Below are 23,213 nucleotides of genomic sequence, written 5' to 3' on the forward strand. Positions count from 1 at the left end.
GGAGAGAAAAGACGAACAGACGAAAGACCGCGAAGACTAGACGCTAGGCGGTGCAATCTGCTCCTCCCTCTTTTTAAACAAGCCAATAGGAGCTGCTCACATTAAAAACAACTTTATTTAAAAAGTCGTTTTACACCTGATACAAAAATTTTAAAAGTCAAACAATGCACAAGTTTAAAAGAACAATTTTATTTTTAAAAGTTTTTTAAGCATAGGGATGGTTAATATGTTTAAAAAATTAATATATAATATTTATCAAAAATTGTCGCCCAAATCAACATCATAATAAAAATATAATTAATAAAAATATAATAATGATAAGAAGAAGAATAACAGTTTACCTAAAAGCTCTTCTAACATTAGACTGCTTTTGAAAAGTTTCAATAGTGTCAATACACCATAAGGACAAGGGAGCTTCACAGTTGAAGTGTGACTGCTTGAAAGACCCCATTCCCTCTCCTTTCCACTAGTTCAAAGAAAATATAAATTATTTCTGATTATATAATTTGAGGGCACAAGTTTGAAGAGTAACATTTTAACAGATCGGTAATATACTTCAGGAGCTTTACTGGATCTGATTAACCAAAACTTCCATCTTCCATGTAGCTAACTGTCTTTTCTCTAATACAGTAGAGTGTGTCTGATCTACTAAAAATCCTCAACTGCATGTTTGCTCAAGTAAATAGTCTTAATTGTTTGAACAACCAGTAATCCTTAATTTGCAAATGCCAAATCTGGATTTTGTCTGTGTAATTCACTGTTATCTTAGGTTTTTTATTTGTATTTTTTGCTTTTCTTTTTTTCTACTCTTGTGTCCGTTTTAATCACTTATTATTGCTACTGTGACAAGTGAATTTACCTAAGAAGAATCATGAAGTCCTTATTTTATCTTATCTGAGCCTCACCATGCAGCCTACCATGCAGAGCGCTGAAAGTTCACATTAAGTACTTAAAATGAAATCTAAAATTAAAAAGTAACCAGTTTCAAACCAGTTATTTGGAATAGTGTGCAGAGTGTTTTGAGTAACATTGAATGTTCAAAAACACCAAAGTTCCTATAGTCTCACTTGACAGGTGGGTTGTAGTGTCTGATAACACATAACATCTTGAGGTCTCAATGTGGACTTTGAGTACATTTGCTAGCCAAGGCTAAATACTGAGAGGGTCAAAAATGAAGGGTAAAGAACATCTGACTGTACGTAAGGGTAGCAAAAGTGATAGACTGAGGTTGTGCCAAATATGTTAAAGTTAGGGTGATTTGTTAGAGAATGGTACCCCATGGGTGCCGTCTGCAGGTTATAAAAGAGAGTTATGTTCATACGTTCTTTTGAGATTCTTTTTACAATTTGACTTTCAGAACTCCCTGGGTTGTGTGCAATCTGTGATGGGCTTGTTTGGAATAAATCCTCCTTTATTCAAATAACACTTTCTCAGGCTCTTCACAGAAGAAGAATCCTCACATAAGCATGTGCTACCATTTTGAACCAATGTACACATTTACCATCACTGACCCAACTAGGACCTACATTGGATGCCCACCCATGTGGATTTGATGTTAGAAACCCAAGTGGGTCCCATATATACTAAACAATCTTGAGCCCATGTAAAATATATGCCCATATTAATTTAACATAACCCATTTGGGGCCCACATAGACATGTTTTCAGGGTCTGACTTGCATTTGCCCATGTGTGACACATATAGTTTGACCAGGTGGGCCCCACCTATGTCATCAGTACCAAAAAATATATACTGATTACCTCACTTTGCCCCACCTGGGTCACACAGCAAATGATTTTCTTTAAATGACTGTGTTTGCCCATGTCTAACCCAGGTGAAAAACCCAAGTGGGTCCTACATGTGTTTCCCATTTTGAAACAAGTGAAGTGTTTCCCATGTTTGACCCAGCCAGGACCTACTATATGTTTCCACTTGGTTTTGCCCATATGGCTTTCATGTGAGAAACCCAAGTGGGTCCCATATATACTAAACAATCTTGAGCCCACGTAAAATATATGCCCATATTAACTTAACATAACCCATATGGGGACCACATAGATATGTTTTCAGGGTCTGACTTGCATTTGCCCATGTGCGACCCATGTAGTTTGACCAGGTGGGCCCCACGTGTGTCATCAGTGCTAAAAAATATATTGACTACCACACCTTTGCCCCACCTGGGGCCCACATAGACATGTTTTCAGGGTCTGACTTGCATTTGCCCATGTGCGACCCATATAGTTTGACCAGGTGGGCCCCACGTGTATCATCAGTGCTAAAAAATATATTGATTACCTCACTTTGCCCCACCTGGGGCCCACATAGACATGTTTTCACGGTCTGACTTGCATTTGCCCATGTGCGACCCATTTAGTTTGACCAGGTGGGCCCCACCTGTGTCATCGATACTAAAACATATATTGATTACCTAACTTTGCCCCACCTGGGGCACATAACAACAGCCTATCCTTAAATGACTGTGTTTGCCCATGTCTATCCCAGGTGGAAAACCCAAGTGGGTCCTACATGTGTTTCCCATTTTGGACCAAGTTAAGTGTTTCCCATGTTTGACCCAGCTAGGACCTACTAAAAGTGCTCACTTGGGATGGCCCATATGGGTTTAATGTGAAGAACCCAAGTAGGCCCCATACAAAAAGCCCAGTTTGAGCCCATGCCCACATGGTACCCATCCAGCCCGAGCAAAAACCAGGTGGGGCCCATATATACATGTTGGCTGGGGAGGTATGCGGGAGGATAGGTGGCGCACCGGAGCGACCTGAGGATGAGGGACAAACAGAGTTAAGGGATAGCACCGAAAGTCGAGAGTTAAACTTAGGTGAACTGGGAGAGTTGGAGAGCTTACTTGAAACACAGAAAATACAGGTATGGGCACTGGTCACAGGCTGGTGCGAGGTAAATCTCAGTCACAGATCCGAGAAGGCCAATACCAAACGAAACAGGCAGGCGAGCAGGTGGCGAGACAGGCTGGTGCAGAGGAAAAGCAGGCAGGGAGACGGATGTTTAAACATACAGCTCAGTAGCGTGAATTTAAAGACTCGTTTTGCAAAAACACGTTACCACTTGTGGAAGCGACAATACTCCGACACCAGACGTCCGACACACAGCTCCATAAATGCTCTCACTGATGACGTCCGATGCGCCGCAGGTGTGCCAGAATGCCATCAAGCACCGCCCCGCCTATCTGTGCCGAAAAGGGAAACCAAACCTTATTGGAAACAGCAGGGGTGTCCAAATTCAGAGGCTGCTTCCACCTGAGGACCCGGCCTTCGCGGTCTAAAGAAAGCCGGGTAGTACGTCATGAGCTCCCTCGGTGGAGTGAAACTCTGCTGTCTGTTCCTTGCTATCTAAAATATAACCGGGCGCTGGCGTAAACTCTAGACCGTTTCACACTTCTGTTTAATCATTTTCTGTTTGACATCTATTCAGCTGTGTGGAAACCCCGGAGGAACCCACCCGAGGGATTAATAAAGTTAAATTTAATTTAATCTAATCTAATAACTTTAATCTCAGCCAAAATGATTTACCCACGAACAAATAAAACACTGAAAAAGCCAAACAATAACATTTTTAAGTTATCAAAGTGACTTATATATCATGTTTAACCCGAGTAGCGAAAGACCGCGGGGGTTTGAAGACGATGTGTCGATCGGCTCAGATATTTGAAGTAGTGGTGTGCGGATCAATATTGAAACATCGATTCCTCTGATCCCAGTAATTTATGTTCTAGAATCGATTCTCATATTAAAATATCGATATTTTAGTACTTTGGGGTAAATTTGTAGTTTTTCATTAACAGGAACACAGTGGAAAGAAACTATATCATTCGGATCGTCTAAATTGGAAGAAACTACTTCCTCTTACGCCTTTCATAGTCATATGCGAAATACGGCTGTATAAATGTGTTGCAGCCCCTGGCCAGTGTTACCAACTCCTCAGTAAGGAAAATCGCTATTGGCTATGCTAAAAGTCTCTAGAAGTCGCTAAACGACGTCATCGCCTAATTTGCATAATTGGTCATGCTAATATCATTGTAACCCACGTTGTAGGAGAGAAAAAAAGAAGAGACATAAAGTGAGTAAAAAAAACGTTCTAAATGCATTTAGAATTTATTTAGAATTACAAATTAAATTTTTTTTAGCGATTATTGTTTTTTTGTTTTTTTTATGTCACAATTCCAACCTTATTCCTTTATCTGTGCTTGGACCGGCAAAAGTGACCTGAAATAGGCACTATGGTGGAGTTACTTTGTGTGTGTGTTTAAGTAGTTCTAAACCTTAAAATCCACAAAACAACATAACAGTAAAAGAAGAACTGATTGCGTTACAGTCAGTGCGGGGGCAGAGGCTTCACTCATACGCGATTTATTTGCAGTTTGGGCGCATAGGTGGGAACATCTCCTGCCCTGATAGCAGCTGGGGGAGGACTATCCTCTGCCCGTGAGCGCTCTGGCACGGGCGAGGTGCCCACAGCAGCACCCGCTGCTTGTTGAGAAGAGCGATACACGCTTTCACGTCAAAAAGTTGTCATAAATAAGTCTCCAATAACACCAGAAAAAGTCACCAGATTTGTCACTAGTTGTTTTTTAGAATAAAAGTTGCAAAGGGGCTCTGAAAACTCACTAAATATAGTGACAAAGTCACTAAGTTGGCAACACTGCACCTGGCGTGCGCACTCACAACAATGGCTGAGCGTAAACAGAGTCATGTGTGGACATATTTTACCTCCACAAACAGCCAAGACGTGGTTTGCGATACATGTGGCAAGGCAGTGAGGTGTTGTGGCAACACCACTAACCTCATCAAACACCACAGAGTAAATCATATCACAGAATATGATGAGCTTATTTTGAGGCAAACTGAAGAGGAGGAGAGGACAGGGACAGGTGCTGCTAGGGCAAAACAGACGTCTCTCACGGAGTCCTTTAGTGCTGCAGGCAGGCAACATGCTCAAATAGCGCACAACTTCAGGTTTTTTATTTCTATATGATTATTCTGCATCATTAAGAAATAAGAACAAGTAGTCTGATGTCCTGTAATCATTGTGAAGCTATATTATTATATTATTATATTATTATTACAATTACATAATGCAATTCTATATTGCATTGTGAAATACAATGAAACATTAAGTTTTTGTACAGAGTATCGGTATCACATCAGTATCGTCAATACCACCCTGGATTTTACTTGGAATCGGATTGGAAAGGAAATCAGTGGTATCGCACATTACTAATTTGAAGTTTACACAGCTACATTCTCGCCTGAAAATATGTTAAAAGTTTTTTTGCGACCCAGAAAGAGAAATAAGAGTAATATTAAAACTAAGTAGCTGCCGCCATTGTTGGAGACTGGAATTGGCTGGGCCGCACTATGAATTCTGCGATATGGTTTTTCAATTTTGTTGTCCGGGTGGAAAATCGGGAGAAATTCGGGAGAATGGTGGCTCCGGGAGATTTTCGGGAGGGGCACTGAAATTCGGGATTCTCCCGGAAAAATCAGGAGGGTTGGCAAGTATGGTTGTGGCAACATCACTAACCTTGTCAAACACCTCAGAGTAAATCATATCACAGAATATGACGAGCGTATGTTGAGGCGAACTGAAGAGGAGGACAGGGACAGGTGCTGCTAGGGCGAGACAGACGTCTCTCACAGAGTCCTTTAGTGCTGCAGGCAGGCAAGGTGTTCAAATAGGGCACAACTTCAGTTTTTTTTATTTCTATATGATGAACTCTGCATTATTAAGTGATAAGAACAAGTAATCTGATGTCCTGTAATCATTATGACGCTATAATTTAGATACAATAAATAAAATAAGTTTTTGTACAAAGTATCGGTATCGAATCAGTATCGTCAATACCACCCTGAATATTACTTGGTATTGGATCAGTGGTATCGCACATCACTATTGAATATTGATTTTGCTGGCTTGACAGGACCACTGCCAATGAATCAAAAAGACTCAGATTTTCACATGCTGAGTGGAAAAACTGTTATATACAGGGTCTTTTCATGGGTTAAATAAAAGGCAATTGAGTGGAAAGACAGATACTGTGTGGAGAGACAAGCTACAGGATGAGGATGGTAGAAAACCTATATAGAGGGTCTTTTATAATTGTCGGGAAAGAGAAATAGTTTTTCACATATTTCTTGAATGTAAACGCCTTGAACTACTGTTCATTATGTTAAAGCATGTCTTTGAAAAATGTGGTGTGGTTTGGTCACCAGTGGCATTTCTGTTTGGTGCTGGCTACACAAAAAAGAGTCTTCAAAATGGAAGCTGCTGAATTTTGTGGTGGGTAAAGAAAAATTTTCTATATATAAAAGTCGAAAGGATAAGATTGATAATGTTGCAGAGAGAAGATTTAAAGTTGAGTTTCAGTTTTACTCATTAATGAGTAATTTAACTGATTTTTCTTTTCAATGGTGTTTTAAGAATGTGGTGTATTCTGTTGTAGATGGGCAATTATGTTTCAGCCCTATGTTTGTGTGGCAGTTTTTTTTCCCATTTATTACAAAACTTGTGATGTCTTGATGTTTATTTATTGAAAATAAATGTGTTGTTTAAAATTAAAAAAAATCTTCACACAACAATTCTGACAGCTAAAGAACCAAAAGGGACATATAATAATAATAATAATAATAATAATAATAATAATAATAATTATAATTATAATAATTACATCAGAATGTCGTTCGGACTGGAGAAGTGTAGTGGAATGATAACAAAGAGAAGATCAAACTACCTAACCTCTGTCGTCCACTCATTGATGTGTTTTATAGTGAAATTCAGTGTGAATAGTCAAATTGAGTTGTACAATAACCACACTGCAGGGTATTTGAGTTGTGAATGGTTTATCTCCAGGCGCCCTGAATCGGCTCCCCATTGGATTATACCAGTGACTCCACATCTTAATATCCAGCTGAAGTCCACTTGTCCACTCCGGTGCTAGTGTTGTAAAGCCCTTTGTGATTTTTATCTGTGAAAAGCACTATAAAAATAAATTTTGCTTACTTACTTACTAGGGGTGCAATGATACACAAAATTCACAGTTCGGTTCAGTTCGATACTTTGGTGTCACGGTTTGATATTTTTCGATACAAAAAAATGTTCATGCCTTTTTAATTTGTCATCTATTAAAATTATAAATATATATTTTAACTCAAAAGTACAGTTTTAAATTTAATGTTGCTGAAACAACAAAATAATAAAAATAAATAAATCTATCTGATCGAGAAATCACTCATCTTTGGAAAAGAGTTTATTACACAGAAATGGCTCTTTCCAAAATAAAAGCTATACTATACGCTTCTGGGGTATATTCTCAGCAGCATATTAAATATATCAGGTCCCCATAAGGAGAATCATGTGCTAACGGCTGTCTAAATGACGTAGGCTTGTTGTTTTTGTCTGCTTCCACTTGTCTTTGCACTAGGATGATGTTGGCGTAAATGTGCAGTCATATTCGTTGTGTTCCCACTAGTGCTGTCAGCGTTAATCTCGTTAAAATGACATTAACGCCATAACTCGGCAAATCTCCGTTAACGAGTTACCGCGGATCGCCCTGTGCGTGGGGCTGGATGGCGTCAACACGTTAACAAGCTAACTGCGCTAACGCACTAGTTCCCACCAATTGAGCATTGCGTGGCACATCCGACATACTGTTTTACTTTTGTCCATGACGCGCTTACTATCAGTGTCATGCTTCACATGAAAACCAAGATAGTTCCAAACGCCAGGTCTGAATGAGGGTGGGGAAGGTTCAGTTCCGGGTAGCGTTGAGGCAGTTGCCATGTTGCAACGAGCTTAGCTTCTGTCTTGCTAGCTTGCGCTGCGCTCAGTGGATCTGCACTCGACAGTGCAGCCTAGGCGGAGTAGTCGAACGCAGATCCACTGAGCGCTCAACACAGACAGCATCGTCAGAAGAAAAGTTGATAAAATAAATAAAAAAATTTGTATTCAATACATATGCGTACCGAACCGAAAGCACTGTATTGAACGGTTCAATACTGACACGAGTATTGTTGCACCCCTATTACTTACTTATGTGCGCTGGTGTATTGACCTCCTAAATATAATAAGAACTTACACAAGACTTTTCTGAATTCTTGGCAGGTATTCTTCCAAAGTACGACAGTGTTTTAATCGTAGGGGACTTTAATATTCATGTTTGCTGTTTTAATATGGCAAATGGCCTGTATTTGTATAGTGCTTTTCTAGGACCCCAAAGCGCTTTACACAACCAGTCATCCACCCATTCACACACTGGTGATGTCAAGTGTGTACATTGTACAAGTGTGTACAAGTGTGTACATTGTAGCCACAGCCACCCTGGGGGCGCACTGACAGAGGCGAGGCTGCCGGGCACTGGCGCCACCTGGCCCTCTGACCACCACCAGTAGGCAACGGGTGAAGTGTCTTGCCCAAGGACACAATGACCGAGACATTAGAGCACTTATGGAAATATGTGATGTCTTGATAAATCGAGCAGATATTTGAAGTTTACACAGCACCATTCTCGCATGAAAATATCTTAGAAGTTTATTTTTTGACCCAGAAAGAGTAAGGAGTATTTCAAACTCTGCCACTCTGTGTTCCTCCGCAACTGCCTCATTTGAGTTTTGAACAAAATGGATTGTGGGATATTGCATTCCGTTATTTCGAGCTGATTGGAGATCAAAACAGCCAATCAGAGTTTTTTGCATCCAAGTCTCTGATTGGCTGGTTTTGTGGCACAAATATAACGGTGTACAGAAAGAGTTGCGCGCACTGGCAGAAATGTTGAGAGCACAAGCAACACATTGTGAGCGAGCGCAAATGCAAAAACTGAGCGAGAGGGGCTGCTATTATGTTTGTGTATGGATAATAGCAAACACTGAAATACATTTTTTGCACGCCGCAATGAATTTTGTTCACTCAAATTTATCTTTTCTTTGCTCGAAATAAATTTATCCTCAAAATGCAACACTTGCACCTACAAACTTTTTTTTACGCGCACTCAAATGTTTTTACATGCGCTCAGAATCAGTGGCGGTCCTAGCCTGTTTGGCGCCCTGGGCGAACACTCCCATTAATATTAAAATCTGTAACATAATGTATCTTTTGCTCGTTTCTCCTCCTTTTCTTTTCTCTTGAGTGCCTGATGGCTTTGAACTTTTTTTGTACATCTGCCATTGGTTTTAATTTTGCACTCCAGTATGAACACAAATCCCCCAACTCGAGGATCACCACAACATAACCTAATAGACCTACACCTTAGTTCACAGATTCACTTTGTCTAGGGTGCATTTCTGGGATTTCGCACAACCCAGGATTCAAATCATGAATATATAATGGGCTTGGTTTGACAACATTATGAATGAAATGTGCTCTATTTGGAAGCAGCAGGACCCCCTTCCCTTTCGACAGGTTGTGTGTGAGACTTTAAATCATTAGACTGTAAATTATAAAGTTTAAATTGTTATTGATCCCTTTACCCCTGGTCCTAAAGTCCATATTTATTTTCTTACTCTTCTTATATTTATTGTTTGTTTTCTTGCACTGCTGTAACTGGAGCCTCGTCTTCTCGTCTCTCTATATACTGGACAGTATGAAGCGGAGATTACAATAAAGTTTACTTTGACTTTAGCAGCAAGCAGGCGCACTGAGGGCTCTCGTGCTCACTTTATAGAATTTCGAAAAAACATCGGTGCAAATTATAAGTCTGTATCATGATGTCTGCTGTTTTCGTGTTTGTTGGTTTGTTTTAATTTTGTTTTATTTTGCGAGTTGGTTATTAGATGCTGCTCCAGCCAGCCAGAGAATCCCCCGCTGCCCCGCCCTCTCCTCCCTGTGCCGCAAGCAGCAGGCGCACTTCGCAAACGGAGGGCGCCCTTACTCCCAGCAAATGAGCGGCACAAAGCCGATCGGTGCCTGGCATTATGTCGGGCATGCAGCATGAGTACGAGCAATTTTTTTTTTTTTTTTTGCCGATGCCCGCACTCCCACCACGATGGGATGTGTGTGGGATGTGTCGCCTGTATCAAAAACCACTACTGCTCAGAATAGTGGCACAAAAATAACGCCATAGTATTGGACCGATTCCAATATGTAATATCGGATCGGTCCATCTCTGGGACGAGTCATGAGTTCTCAAAACGGGCTCATTGAACGCAGCACGGATAAGATCTTAGAGAAGCTTGAAGCTGCTGTGAACACTCAGAATAAGACTCTGAGCGAAAACTGGAGAATATCTTGGAGAAGCTCACGGCAGTCGTGAGTTCTCAGAATCTGCTCTTTGAGCACAAGACTGATAACATCATAGAGAACCTCATGGCTCTCGAATGGGAGATTGAGAGACCAGTGTCAGACTGCTAGAACAGCTTTGAAATTCACATGAGTTGTTCGCACTAAAGTAAAAACCACCATCATTCATGCGGCTACCACTTCGCCGCCAGCTGTGGTCTCAAGGCTGGAGCTGAACAAAAACACCCTGATAACAGACTGTGCATAGACTGTTTCTTCCTATCCTATGCAAGGCCACCTGGTTTGGCTGGAAGACTGTTTACTTAGCCTGGCAGGGCTGTGTTTCCCTCCTGTCTCCTGTTCCCTGATTGTTCTGTGGTGTATTTTAGTCCTCTGTCATTCATTCCCTGTTGTTGCATTGTTTACCTACCTATGTGATGGGCTTTCTTCTCCTGTGTTATTAACAATATCCTTGCTCTCAATTCCGGTTTGTTTACTTCTGTTTCTTAATTCTAGGTTCCGGTGCCAAGTAAGTGTTTTTGTTTCACGTTTGAGATTCTGGTTTGTTTTGTAATTGTAGCATGGCTAAATTAACCAGCCCAGAACACAGAATATCTTTGGGGGTTCATTTAATCTGAATTATAAAGTAAGCGCCCAGACGTAAATAGAAAGGTTTAAAAATAAGGAAATAAAATTGGGACAGACAGTCCTCATCCAGTAACAGCTTTGTGCACTGGTAACCCACTGCTACTGCAGGTTATTATCCCCACTTTTCAGGGTTTGGAAGCCAAAGATGTCTAATTTCAATTTGTGACTGATATAAACCCATACAAAAACAAAAACTTAGCAATGTAAAAATAAAACATAATAAAAGCTCCTTTATAGCAATTGTGTGAATAGAGTTCACCATCATGTAGGCACCAGCTTGATAAGTGTGTCATGACCTTGAACAAAACTTATGATTAGTTTTCTTTTCTGATCTTTACAGTCATTCTCTGCTCAAGTAAGTTACAAAGTTACATCTACATACCAACAGTACAAATGAGGTGAAACACAAATTTTCGATAGCATCAGGGTGCTGTGAGCTTTCCATCATACATTGAGCATCTTTACCCCAGATGTTTATATACCTTATATACTTTGTTAAATACCTTGTTCCTTACCATTAACTTTAATCTTCTTTCACCCATACTTGTTGTTTTTTTCTTTAAACCCTATTCTTTTCCCTTCAACCCCCAACTGTTTGCATCAGATGACTGCCTCTCCCTACCTCTTTTTGTGTTTTATGTTTCATCCTGTTAAAATGGATTTTTTTTTCATTCCCACCATTGCCTAGTGCCTGCTCATAGGGGATCATCTGATTGTTGCAGTTTTCTCTGTCATACGTTAGGAGCTTTACATTGCAGTATAAAGTGCAATGTGGTGATAGTTGCAGTAATCTGGGGTTGTTTGCATGAAACTGAATCGAAAGTTGAGTTGAACTGTGTTCTGTTTTCATCTGTTTACAGATGCACGAAACAGTAGATTAGCTGGGCATGGATCAGCTGATGCAGAGATCAGATGCAGAGTGTTCTTGTGTCATCCATTTAGTATTGTTTTTAAATGTAAAAAACAAATAAAAACATAGTTGACTTTTTTGTGCTTAAAAGGTGAGACCATATTAACTGGATCTGGATCAACTCGATGTTCTGGCAGAGTTGAAATTTACTACAATAACAGCTGGGGAACAGTCTGTGATGATGGCTGGGACTTAAATGATGCTGAGGTGGTTTGCAGACAGATAAACTGTGGGACAGCACTCTGGGCTCTTCAATCAGCTCCATTTGGTGCAGGAACTGGACAGATTTGGCTTGATGATGTGACCTGTTCAGGAAGTGAAAGTTCTCTTATTGGGTGTCAACACAGAGGATTTGGATCACACAACTGTGGACATGATGAGGATGCTGGTGTCATCTGTTCAGGTAAAATAACCTGAAATACTAGAAGACATTGCACTTCAGGCTGTTCCTGTGTGTTATACACTATTTATAATGTCACTAACACATGATATAAAAGTTAATCTCTTTTTCCTCATAGATGTGATCAGATTATCTGGATCTGGATCAACTCGATGCTCTGGCAGAGTTGAAGTTTATCAAAATAATATCTGGGGAACAGTCTGTGATGATGGCTGGGACTTAAATGATGCTGAGGTGGTTTGCAGACAGATAAACTGTGAGAGAGCACTCGGGGCTCTTCAATCAGCTCACTTTGGTGCAGGAACTGGACCGATTTGGCTTGATGATGTGACCTGTTCAGGAAGTGAAAGTTCTCTTATTGGGTGTCAACACAGAGGATTTGGATCACACAACTGTGAACATGATGAGGATGCTGGTGTCATCTGTTCAGGTGAGATACATTTTTAGATAGTGAAAAAATTGCAATGCAGTCTGTTCTTGTATCTCGTACATTCCTTTTTTTTAAATTTAAATAAACTATCAAATCATAGTTCTTGTCATTTAACTGATAGGTCTGATCAGATTATCTGGGCCTGGATCAACTCGGTGCTCTGGCAGAGTTGAAGTTTATCACAGTAACAGCTGGGGAACAGTCTGTGATTATAACTGGGATTTAAATGATGCTGAGGTGGTTTGCAGACAGATAAACTGTGGGTCGGCACTACAAGCTCCTCGATCAGCTCACTTTGGTGCAGGAACTGGACAGATTTGGCTTGATGATGTGAGCTGTTCAGGAAATGAAAGTTCTCTTATTGGGTGTCAACACAGTGGATTTGGATCAAACACATGTGAACATGGTCAGGATGCTGGTGTCATCTGTTCAGGTGAGATACACTGAAATACTAGAAAACGTTGCAGATCAGTCTTTTCTTGTGCGTTTTACATGGAGTCCCTTAATTAGTGCAATGGAAATTTTAAAATATCTTTCATCTGTTATGTGATAGATGCACTCAGATTAACTGGATCTGGATCAACTCGATGTTCTGGCAGAGTTGAAATTTACTACAATAACAGCTGGGGAACAGTCTGTGATGATGGCTGGGACTTAAATGATGCTGAGGTGGTTTGCAGACAGATAAACTGTGGGTCGGCACTACAAGCTCCTCGATCAGCTCACTTTGGTGCAGGAACTGGACAGATTTGGCTTAACAATGTGAGCTGTTCAGGAAATGAAAGTTCGCTAACTACGTGTGTACACAATCAATCTGGATCACACAACTGTGATCACAGGAATGATGCTGGTGTCATCTGTTCGGGTGAGATATATTTTTAGATAGTGAAAAATTGTTATGCAGTCTGTTCTTGTATCTCGTACATTCCTTTTTTTTGTTTTTAATTTAAATAAACTATCAAATCATAGTTCTTGTTATTTAACTGATAGGTCCGATCAGATTAGCTGGGCCTGGATCAACTCGGTGCTCTGGCAGAGTTGAAGTTTATCACAGTAAGAGCTGGGGAACAGTCTGTGATTATAACTGGGACTTAAATGATGCTGAGGTGGTTTGCAGACAGATAAACTGTGGGACGGCACTACAAGCTCCTCGATCAGCTCATTTTGGTGCAGGAACTGGACAAATTTGGCTCAGTGGTGTGAGCTGTTCAGGAACTGAAAGTTCTCTTATTGGGTGTCAACACAGTGGATTTGGATCACACAACTGTGAACATTTTGAGGATGCTGCTGTCATCTGTTCAGGTGAGATACACTGAAATACTAGAAGACATTGCAGATCAGTCTTTTCTTGTGTGTTTTACATGGAGTCCTTTAATTAGTGCAATGGAAATTTTAAAATATCTGTCATCTGTTATGTGATAGATGCAATCAGATTAGTTGGATCTGGATCAACTCGATGTTCTGGCAGAGTTGAAATTTACTACAATAACAGCTGGGGAACAGTCTGTGATTATAACTGGGATTTAAATGATGCTGAGGTGGTTTGCAGACAGATAAACTGTGGGTCGGCACTACAAGCTCCTCGATCAGCTCACTTTGGTGCAGGAACTGGACAGATTTGGCTTAACAATGTGAGCTGTTCAGGAAATGAAAGTTCTCTTATTGGGTGTCAACACAGTGGATTTGGATCACACAACTGTGGACATTTTGAGGATGCTGCTGTCATCTGTTCAGGTGAGATACACTGAAATACTAGAAGACATTGCAGATCAGTCTTTTCTTGTGCGTTTTACATGGAGTCCTTTAATTAGTGCAATGGAAATTTTAAAATAAATTTCATCTGTTATGTGATAGATTCAATCAGATTAGTTGGATCTGGATCAACTCGATGTTCTGGCAGAGTTGAAATTTACTACAATAACAGCTGGGGAACAGTCTGTGATGATGGCTGGGACTTAAATGATGCTGAGGTGGTTTGCAGACAGTTAAACTGTGGGACAGCACTACAAGCTCCTCGATCAGCTCACTTTGGTGCAGGAACTGGACAGATTTGGCTTGATGATGTGAGCTGTTCAGGAAATGAAAGTTCGCTAACTACGTGTGTACACAATCAATTTGGATCACACAACTGTGATCACAGGAAGGATGCTGGTGTCATCTGTTCAGGTGAGATATATTTTTAGATAGTGAAAAATTGCAATGCAGTCTGTTCTTGTATCTCGTACATTCCTTTTTTTAAAAATTTAAATAAACTATCAAATCATAGTTCTTGTCATTTAACTGATAGGTCCGATCAGATTAGCTGGGCCTGGATCGACTCGGTGCTCTGGCAGAGTTGAAGTTTATCACAGTAAGAGCTGGGGAACAGTCTGTGATTATAACTGGGACTTAAATGATGCTGAGGTGGTTTGCAGACAGATAAACTGTGGGTCGGCACTACAAGCTCCTCGATCAGCTCACTTTGGTGCAGGAACTGGACAGATTTGGCTTGATGATGTGAGCTGTTCAGGAAATGAAAGTTCTCTAACTGAGTGTCAACACGGTGGATTTGGATCAAACACATGTGAACATGGTCAGGATGCTGCTGTCATCTGTTCAGGTGAGATACACTGAAATACTAGAAGACATTGCAGATCAGTCTTTTCTTGTGCATTTTACATGGAGTCCTTTAATTAGTGCAATGGAAATTTTAAAATATCTGTCATCTGTTATGTGATAGATTCAATCAGATTAGTTGGATCTGGATCAACTCGATGCTCTGGCAGAGTTGAAATTTACTACAATAACAGCTGGGGAACAGTCTGTGATGATGGCTGGGACTTAAATGATGCTGAGGTGGTTTGCAGACAGATAAACTGTGGGTCGGCACTACAAGCTCCTCGATCAGCTCACTTTGGTGCAGGAACTGGACAGATTTGGCTTAACAATGTGAGCTGTTCAGGAAATGAAAGTTCACTAACTACGTGTGTACACAATCAATCTGGATCACACAACTGTGATCACAGGAAGGATGCTGGTGTCATCTGTTCAGGTGAGATATATTTTTAGATAGTGAAAAATTGTTATGCAGTCTGTTCTTGTATCTCGTACATTCCTTTTTTTTGTTTTTAATTTAAATAAACTATCAAACCATAGTTCTTGTCATTTAACTGATAGGTCCGATCAGATTAGCTGGGCCTGGATCAACTCGGTGCTCTGGCAGAGTTGAAGTTTATCACAGTAAGAGCTGGGGAACAGTCTGTGATTATAACTGGGACTTAAATGATGCTGAGGTGGTTTGCAGACAGATAAACTGTGGGTCGGCACTACAAGCTCCTCGATCAGCTCACTTTGGTGCAGGAACTGGACAGATTTGGCTTAACAATGTGAGCTGTTCAGGAAGTGAAAGTTCTCTTATTGGGTGTCAACACAGTGGATTTGGATCACACAACTGTGGACATTTTGAGGATGCTGGTGTCATCTGTTCAGGTGAGATACACTGAAATACTAGAAGACATTGCAGATCAGTCTTTTCTTGTGCGTTTTACATGGAGTCCTTTAATTAGTGCAATGGAAATTTTAAAATATCTGTCATCTGTTATGTGATAGATGCAATCAGATTAGTTGGATCTGGATCAACTCGATGCTCTGGCAGAGTTGAAATTTACTACAATAACAGCTGGGGAACAGTCTGTGATGATGGCTGGGACTTAAATGATGCTGAGGTGGTTTGCAGACAGATAAACTGTGGGACAGCACTCGAGGCTCTTCAATCAGCTCACTTTGGTGCAGGAACTGGACAGATTTGGCTTGATGATGTGACCTGTTCAGGAAGTGAAAGTTCTCTTATTGGGTGTCAACACAGTGGATTTGGATCACACAACTGTGAACATGATGAGGATGCTGGTGTCATCTGTTCAGGTAAAATAACCTGAAATACTAGAAGACATTGCACTTCAGGCTGTTCCTGTGTGTTATACACTATTTATAATGTCACTAACACATGATATAAAAGTTAATCTCTTTTTCCTCATAGATGTGATCAGATTATCTGGATCTGGATCAACTCGATGCTCTGGCAGAGTTGAAGTTTATCACAATAACATCTGGGGAACAGTCTGTGATGATGGCTGGGACTTAAATGATGCTGAGGTGGTTTGCAGACAGATAAACTGTGGGACAGCACTACAAGCTCCTCAATCAGCTCACTTTGGTCAAGGAACTGGACAGATTTGGCTTGATGATGTGACCTGTTCAGGAAGTGAAAGTTCTCTTATTGGGTGTCAACACAGAGGATTTGGATCACACAACTGTGAACATGATGAGGATGCTGGTGTCATCTGTTCAGGTGAGATACATTTTTAGATAGTGAAAAATTGCAACGCAGTCTGTTCTTGTATCTCGTACATTCCTTTTTTTTAATTTAAATAAATTATCAAACCATAGTTCTTGTCATGTAACTGATAGGTCCGATCAGATTAACTGGGCCTGGATCAACTCGGTGTTCTGGAAGAGTTGAAGTTTATCACAGTAAGAGCTGGGGAACAGTCTGTGATTATAACTGGGATTTAAATGATGCTGAGGTGGTTTGCAGACAGATAAACTGTGGGTCGGCACTACAAGCTCCTCGATCAGCTCACTTTGGTGCAGGAACTGGACAGATTTGGCTTGACAATGTGACTTGTTCAGGAAATGAAAGTTCTCTAACTGAGTGTAAGCACAGTGGATTTGGATCAAACACATGTGAACATGGTCAGGATGCTGGTGTCATCTGTTCAGGTGAGATACACTGAAATACTAGAAGACATTGCAGATCAGTCTTTTCTTGTGCGTTTCACATGGAGTCCCTTAATTAGTGCAATGGAAATTTTAAAATATCTTTCATCTGTTATGTGATAGATCCAATCAGATTAGTTGGATCTGGATCAACTCGATGTTCTGGCAGAGTTGAAATTTACTACAATAACAGCTGGGGAACAGTCTGTGATGATGGCTGGGACTTAAATGATGCTGAGGTGGTTTGCAGACAGTTAAACTGTGGGACAGCACTACAAGCTCCTCGATCGGCTCACTTTGGTGCAGGAACTGGACAGATTTGGCTTGATGATGTGACCTGTTCAGGAAGTGAAAGTTCTCTTATTGGGTGTCAACACAGTGGATTTGGATCACACAACTGTGGACATTTTGAGGATGCTGGTGTCATCTGTTCAGGTGAGAATGGTTTTAGATACTGAAAAAATTGCAGTGCAGTCTGTTCCTTTATCTTGTACAATACTTTTTGTAATGTAAAGAAAATATCAAATCATAGTTCTTGTCTTTTAACTGATAGCTCTGATCAGATTAGCTGGGCCTAGATCAACTCAGTGCTCTGGCAGAGTTGAAATTTACTACAATAACAGCTGGGGGACAGTCTGTGATGATGGCTGGGACTTAAATGATGCTGAGGTGGTTTGCAGACAGTTAAACTGTGGGTCTGCACTACAAGCTCCTCGATCAGCTCACTTTGGTGCAGGAACTGGACAGATTTGGCTTGATGATGTGAGCTGTTCAGGAAATGAAAATTCTCTAGCTGAGTGTCAGCACAGTGGATTTGGATCAAACAGATGTGAACATGGTCAGGATGCTGCTGTCATCTGTTCAGGTGAGATAAATTTTTAATCATTAAAAAACTGTGTAAATACAACTTTTAGTTTTTCATCCAGCCTTACATCCACCCATTTGTATACAGTTAAGCTGTACAGTAAACAGTATGTTGGTAAATCATTGCCTTATTTTTTGTAAAAGTGGGTCAAATACAATAAATATCATGCTCCAAGAATTTCTACATCTGTTAAGACAAATGTCCTCTTAAAGACATTGATATTTTTCAGTAACTGCCTGTCATACGAATCACTTTTCTAGTATTGCATGTAAAACTTGCCTGCAGGTGTGATCTTATTGTTAATTAAATCCTCATTAGATACAAATGCAGCTTGTCAGACAAGGCCGAATCACTCATGAAAGTGATCTTGTTGAAATTTGCAACGTAATCAGTTTCAATTTTTAATCTGTTTTTAAATTGAAAATCTCCAAGTTCACTTGCAACAGAAGAAGCTGTGCAATCTTGTGCACACATTTTGAGATGCTCACATGTGCTTCTGCTTCTTGTGTTGAAATATTGTATTACAATTTTATTTATTTCAGTCCATCTATTAATTTTCTATTCATTAGACAAATATTAAAAATCCTAAACGTATTGTGTAATTGAAGTAGAGAAACTTGTATATTGATCAATTATCAACAATATCAAAACTATAATAAAACACAATGACATGCTATAGCTCAGTGTGCTTTGTTGGAACAATGTTGAGGTGGTCAGCTGTCTTGAAAATAGCATCCACATGAATGCCAGGACAGAACTCCCCCAGCAGTACATTCAAAATGATCTGAAATTGAAAATTCCTGAGATATATCTAAATATTGTGGCTGATTAATTTACTCACTGACTAAAGGTGATGTCTTTTCTTTTTTCAGCATGTGGTAGGATTGTGAAAAACACAGGAAGTTTGCCCTGGCGGGTCATTATAGACCCCAGTGGAGAGTTTTGGTGTGAAGGGTCTCTGATTACCAACCAGTGGGTGCTGACAGCTGCTTCCTGTATATCACAGTGAGTCCCCGGGTCTCTTTCACATTGGTAATCATGTTACACGTGACTGTTGGTGCTCATTTTACATTTACTGTAATAATTTTTCTTCCACTACATCATGTCAAAGTTATTCATGAAAGCAGGAATGTTTAATTACCTGCAATTTATATTGCTAAAAAAATTTTTTCAAGGTCACAAAGAGCTCTCCACCATCTCTGTTAAGTAGTACAGCTAGGGCTGGGCAAAATGATTATTTTCCTAATTGATGAATCTAACGATTAATTTTTTTCCTGCTGCCAATTCGCTGTCTCACATTTTCGTCTTTCACCGATTCTCATAATCAGCCTGCGCGCATTCCGACTCATTTTGCCAGCATGGGCCACAAATAAAAACTACTAACAACAACAACAACAACAACTAAACAGCAGCTGCTATGTTATTGCTAAGCAGCTTAAATGTGGGGGCCATTTCCACCTTACAAAGCCGGCAAACGACTGAATCACTTCCTTTTCTGTTAAAATATCCTCATACTGTAGAACTGTGTGTTCGGGTGGAGTGATTTAAGTCGACTGCGGCTGCCTCACTGATGTTGCCACTACTCGCTGCCGCCATGTCTGTTTTGAAAGTGACGACATATCGACGCACATTTTTTTACGTCGCCGTATTTTACATGTCGACGTATTCGATTACGCTATGTCAACGCGTCGTCTCCGCCCTAAATATAGCATGTAACTGATCAAGCAGACCAATTCTGTAAGTGGTCCACATCTCTGGTTTAACTGCTGTCCACAACATATAGACGGACCATAGTCTAAAATATTCATACAACTTAAGAATATCATGTTTTCTCAGAGAACTGTGATACCTCTCATTGTTACTATGTTAAATGACAGATCCATTAAATGCAAAGTTACAGTCAGCAGCTTGTTGTCTTAGCCCTAAAAGATCTGTCATCATGTGTTGATGATGACCTAATCCTACTCTGCAATTTAGGAAAATAGAACCAACCCTGGCTAGCAGGTGCTTCCTGATATAAACTCAGATGATCTAAAGTATGACACTAAATGTGATTCAGAGCAGTGTTTTTCTTTTGTATGTATTTTCTAAAGCAGTTCAACAATATCATTATCACATAATAAAATATCTAAAAGCTTCTATGTTATTTACAGTAAGATGTATCCACAACAGACAACATAAGTTTTTTGGGGTTTTTTTTGGTTTGTTTTGATGTATGAATGGATGTAGGATTTAAATGCATAGAAGTGCCAATGGAATGCATCTGTGTTAGGATTAAAAACTGGTATGTAGTCCTCACTTTCAACAAAATTTGAAATGGAGGCTCAGTGAGACAGCCTTTTGTTGCTATGTCATCTAATATTTGCCATGTGATTTGGACGCACCAGCACATCCATTAACTTTTTATTTTTGAAGGTTAGCATAAAAACTTTAAATAAGAAATCTTCTGCTCTGCCTGAAGATAACAAAATTCAACTATGCAAACACACACGCACACACAAACACACACACTTTATATCTTTGTGGGGACATCTCATTGACACAATGCTTTCCCTAGCTGCTTACCTTAACCATAACCATCAAAAATGAATGCCTAACCCTGACACTTACCCTAAACCTAAACATAATCTAATTGTAACCCTGACACTAAAACCACATTTTGAGTCTCAAAATGCCTTCAAACTCGTGGGGGCTGGGATTTTGGTTGCCACAGGGGCTGCCGGTCCCCACAAGTAAACTTCAAATTTTTGGTCCCCACAAAGATGTTAAAACCCATCCATATGATATCCATCACATTATTTACATTGCTCATGATAAAAGTATTTGTGATAATTTATGCAATAAATGTGTCCATTACTGAAAACGTGTACTGAAAATATTTCTTAGTATCTATTCTGAACTGTGATAACAAGATTCCTCTTTTGTGTTTTTTTGTTAAATCTTTTTTTTAAATCAAGTGATAAACTCAGCAATAAAGTAGTCCATCTGGGCCAGCACATTCAGTCAGCTTTCAGTCAAAATGTGGTGATTCGGACAGTTGAAGAAGTAATTTGTCATCCTGAATACAACAGCACGACATACAACAATGACATTTGTCTGCTGAAGCTGTCAGCTCCTGTGTATTTCACAGACTACATTCAGCCGATCTGCTTAGCCTCAAAAAACAGCACTTTTCACAGTGGGATCAGCAGCTGGGTCACTGGTTGTGGTTTTGATTGTAAGTAAAAATAAAATAAAATCGATATCTATATCTATGTCTATCTATCTATCTATCTATCTCTATGTCTATCTATCTATCTATCTATCTATCTATCTATCTATATAGAGAGAGATATTACAGTCTTATGATAGATTCTTTCAAAAGTTGCTATCCTGCAATCTGTTTCAAAGATAGTGACGGGTATTTCTCCAACATCCAACAGATGTTACTATTCCAATAGTAGGAAGAAATGAGTGTCAGTGCCACTATAAACATGGCAAAGTGATCACAGAGAACATGATCTGTGCTGGGCTCAGAGCTGGAAGACAAGATTCATGTGGGGTAATCACAACTTTTTATTTGTTTCTTATGTAATCAGTTGTTAAATGCTAGTGTGAAAAAATATATAAGTTTTTGTTTCTGCAATTATTCATATATTTATATAGTAGCATACCAGTTCTTATGGTTGTTTAAAAGCTAATTCATTTTATTTGATATATTTTGAATTTTCCATGAGACAATTCTTTCTAAAATGACAGGACTGAGCTCCTTTGTGGAACAGGTCTACCAGCTAAAGTCACATTTATCGTGAGAAATATTTGTCAGATTTCATTTTATGATTTACTATAATAGAAAAAAAAACTCCAATGGGTGTTCAGTCTTTAATCTTTTCAGTTAAAAAGAACATGAAAACTATTAACTTCTTGAAAGTAACTCCAGTGCTATTTCTGTATTATTTTTGTACAAATATACACAGACTGTAAATAAATGGTGGCATTCTCCATTCTCCGTTTTGAAACTTCCATTTTTGTATTTATCTGCTACCATGTTGACTTTTACCAATTTCTTTTCTCAGTGGAAAAGAGGAGCTCCAATTATGATCAAAAAAGGATCAATCTGGGTCCAGAGTGGAGTTATGACCCTCCATGATTCCTATGGTTACCCAATGAAACTAGAAATCGGCACTCGTGTGTCCAAGTACCAGGAATGGATCAGAAACACAGTCACTGGGACACCACCAGGTTTCGTTAGCTTCACCTCTCCAGCCACGGACAGTGACTTAAAATTCACCTGCAGTGGTGAAAATCTGATCCACTTCACCCCTTTCACCTCACTCTGTTTTCTTGCTGTGTTGCTCCATGCATATTTTGGATGTGGCATATAACTCAAGATCCTGTACTAAAACAATAACGTCAAATACTTATACTTTAGTAGAGTACTTAAATTTTTACTTTTTCCCTTATGACATTTTACAACTTTGAGGTGAAGTAGTAGTTTCTATTCTATTTATGGGACAGCTTGGGTTTGTGGTTACTTTACTAATTAAATAATATTTTTGCTTCCAAAACATAACATAACATAACACACACACACACACACACACACACACACACACACACACATTATTTATTCTAAACATTGTACTTTTTAAACATGTGACTAGGAGTTGAAACTATATAAACATTTTGACAAACTTTTTTTTGGCAAATATGATGATTTTTTATTATTATATTCTTTATATTATATTCTTAATTACTAAATACATTCTTTATTAATCTTTTATTAAAGTTAGATTTTCATTAATAAATAAAATGGTGAAATTTCTTTTTTCTGTTTTTGGTTGAATCTGGTTCTTGTTTGACATCCTTACATTTCTTGTTTTGACAGGATTTTTGTATACAGTTGTGCTTAATGATTAAATAAATACATAAATAAAACAACGTTTAAGCATTTCATTCCAGGCAGTAGAGAAATTTAAAAAAA

At 39.4% G+C, this 23,213-nt stretch overlaps 1 protein-coding gene and 1 pseudogene across 1 annotated transcript; both read left to right on the forward strand.

Annotated features, from left to right (window-relative positions):
- The first annotated feature begins 2,679 nt into the window (after window positions 1-2,679).
- Window positions 2,680-19,259, forward strand: LOC146390673 (scavenger receptor cysteine-rich domain-containing protein DMBT1-like; annotated as a pseudogene).
- A 1,307-nt stretch (window positions 19,260-20,566) lies between these two features.
- On the forward strand, window positions 20,567-22,614 carry LOC146390674 (prostasin-like). The gene is made up of 4 exons (XM_084921945.1): window positions 20,567-20,577; window positions 21,208-21,464; window positions 21,649-21,791; window positions 22,306-22,614. Exons 1-4 carry the CDS (start codon window positions 20,567-20,569, stop codon window positions 22,612-22,614), a joined length of 720 nt encoding a protein of 239 aa, XP_084778071.1.
- Window positions 22,615-23,213: the final 599 nt, after the last annotated feature.

This window comes from Perissodus microlepis, chromosome 3 (genome assembly GCF_051167445.1).
Source record: "Perissodus microlepis isolate ML-2025 ecotype Zambia chromosome 3, ASM5116744v1, whole genome shotgun sequence".
Classification (NCBI taxonomy): domain Eukaryota; kingdom Metazoa; phylum Chordata; class Actinopteri; order Cichliformes; family Cichlidae; genus Perissodus; species Perissodus microlepis.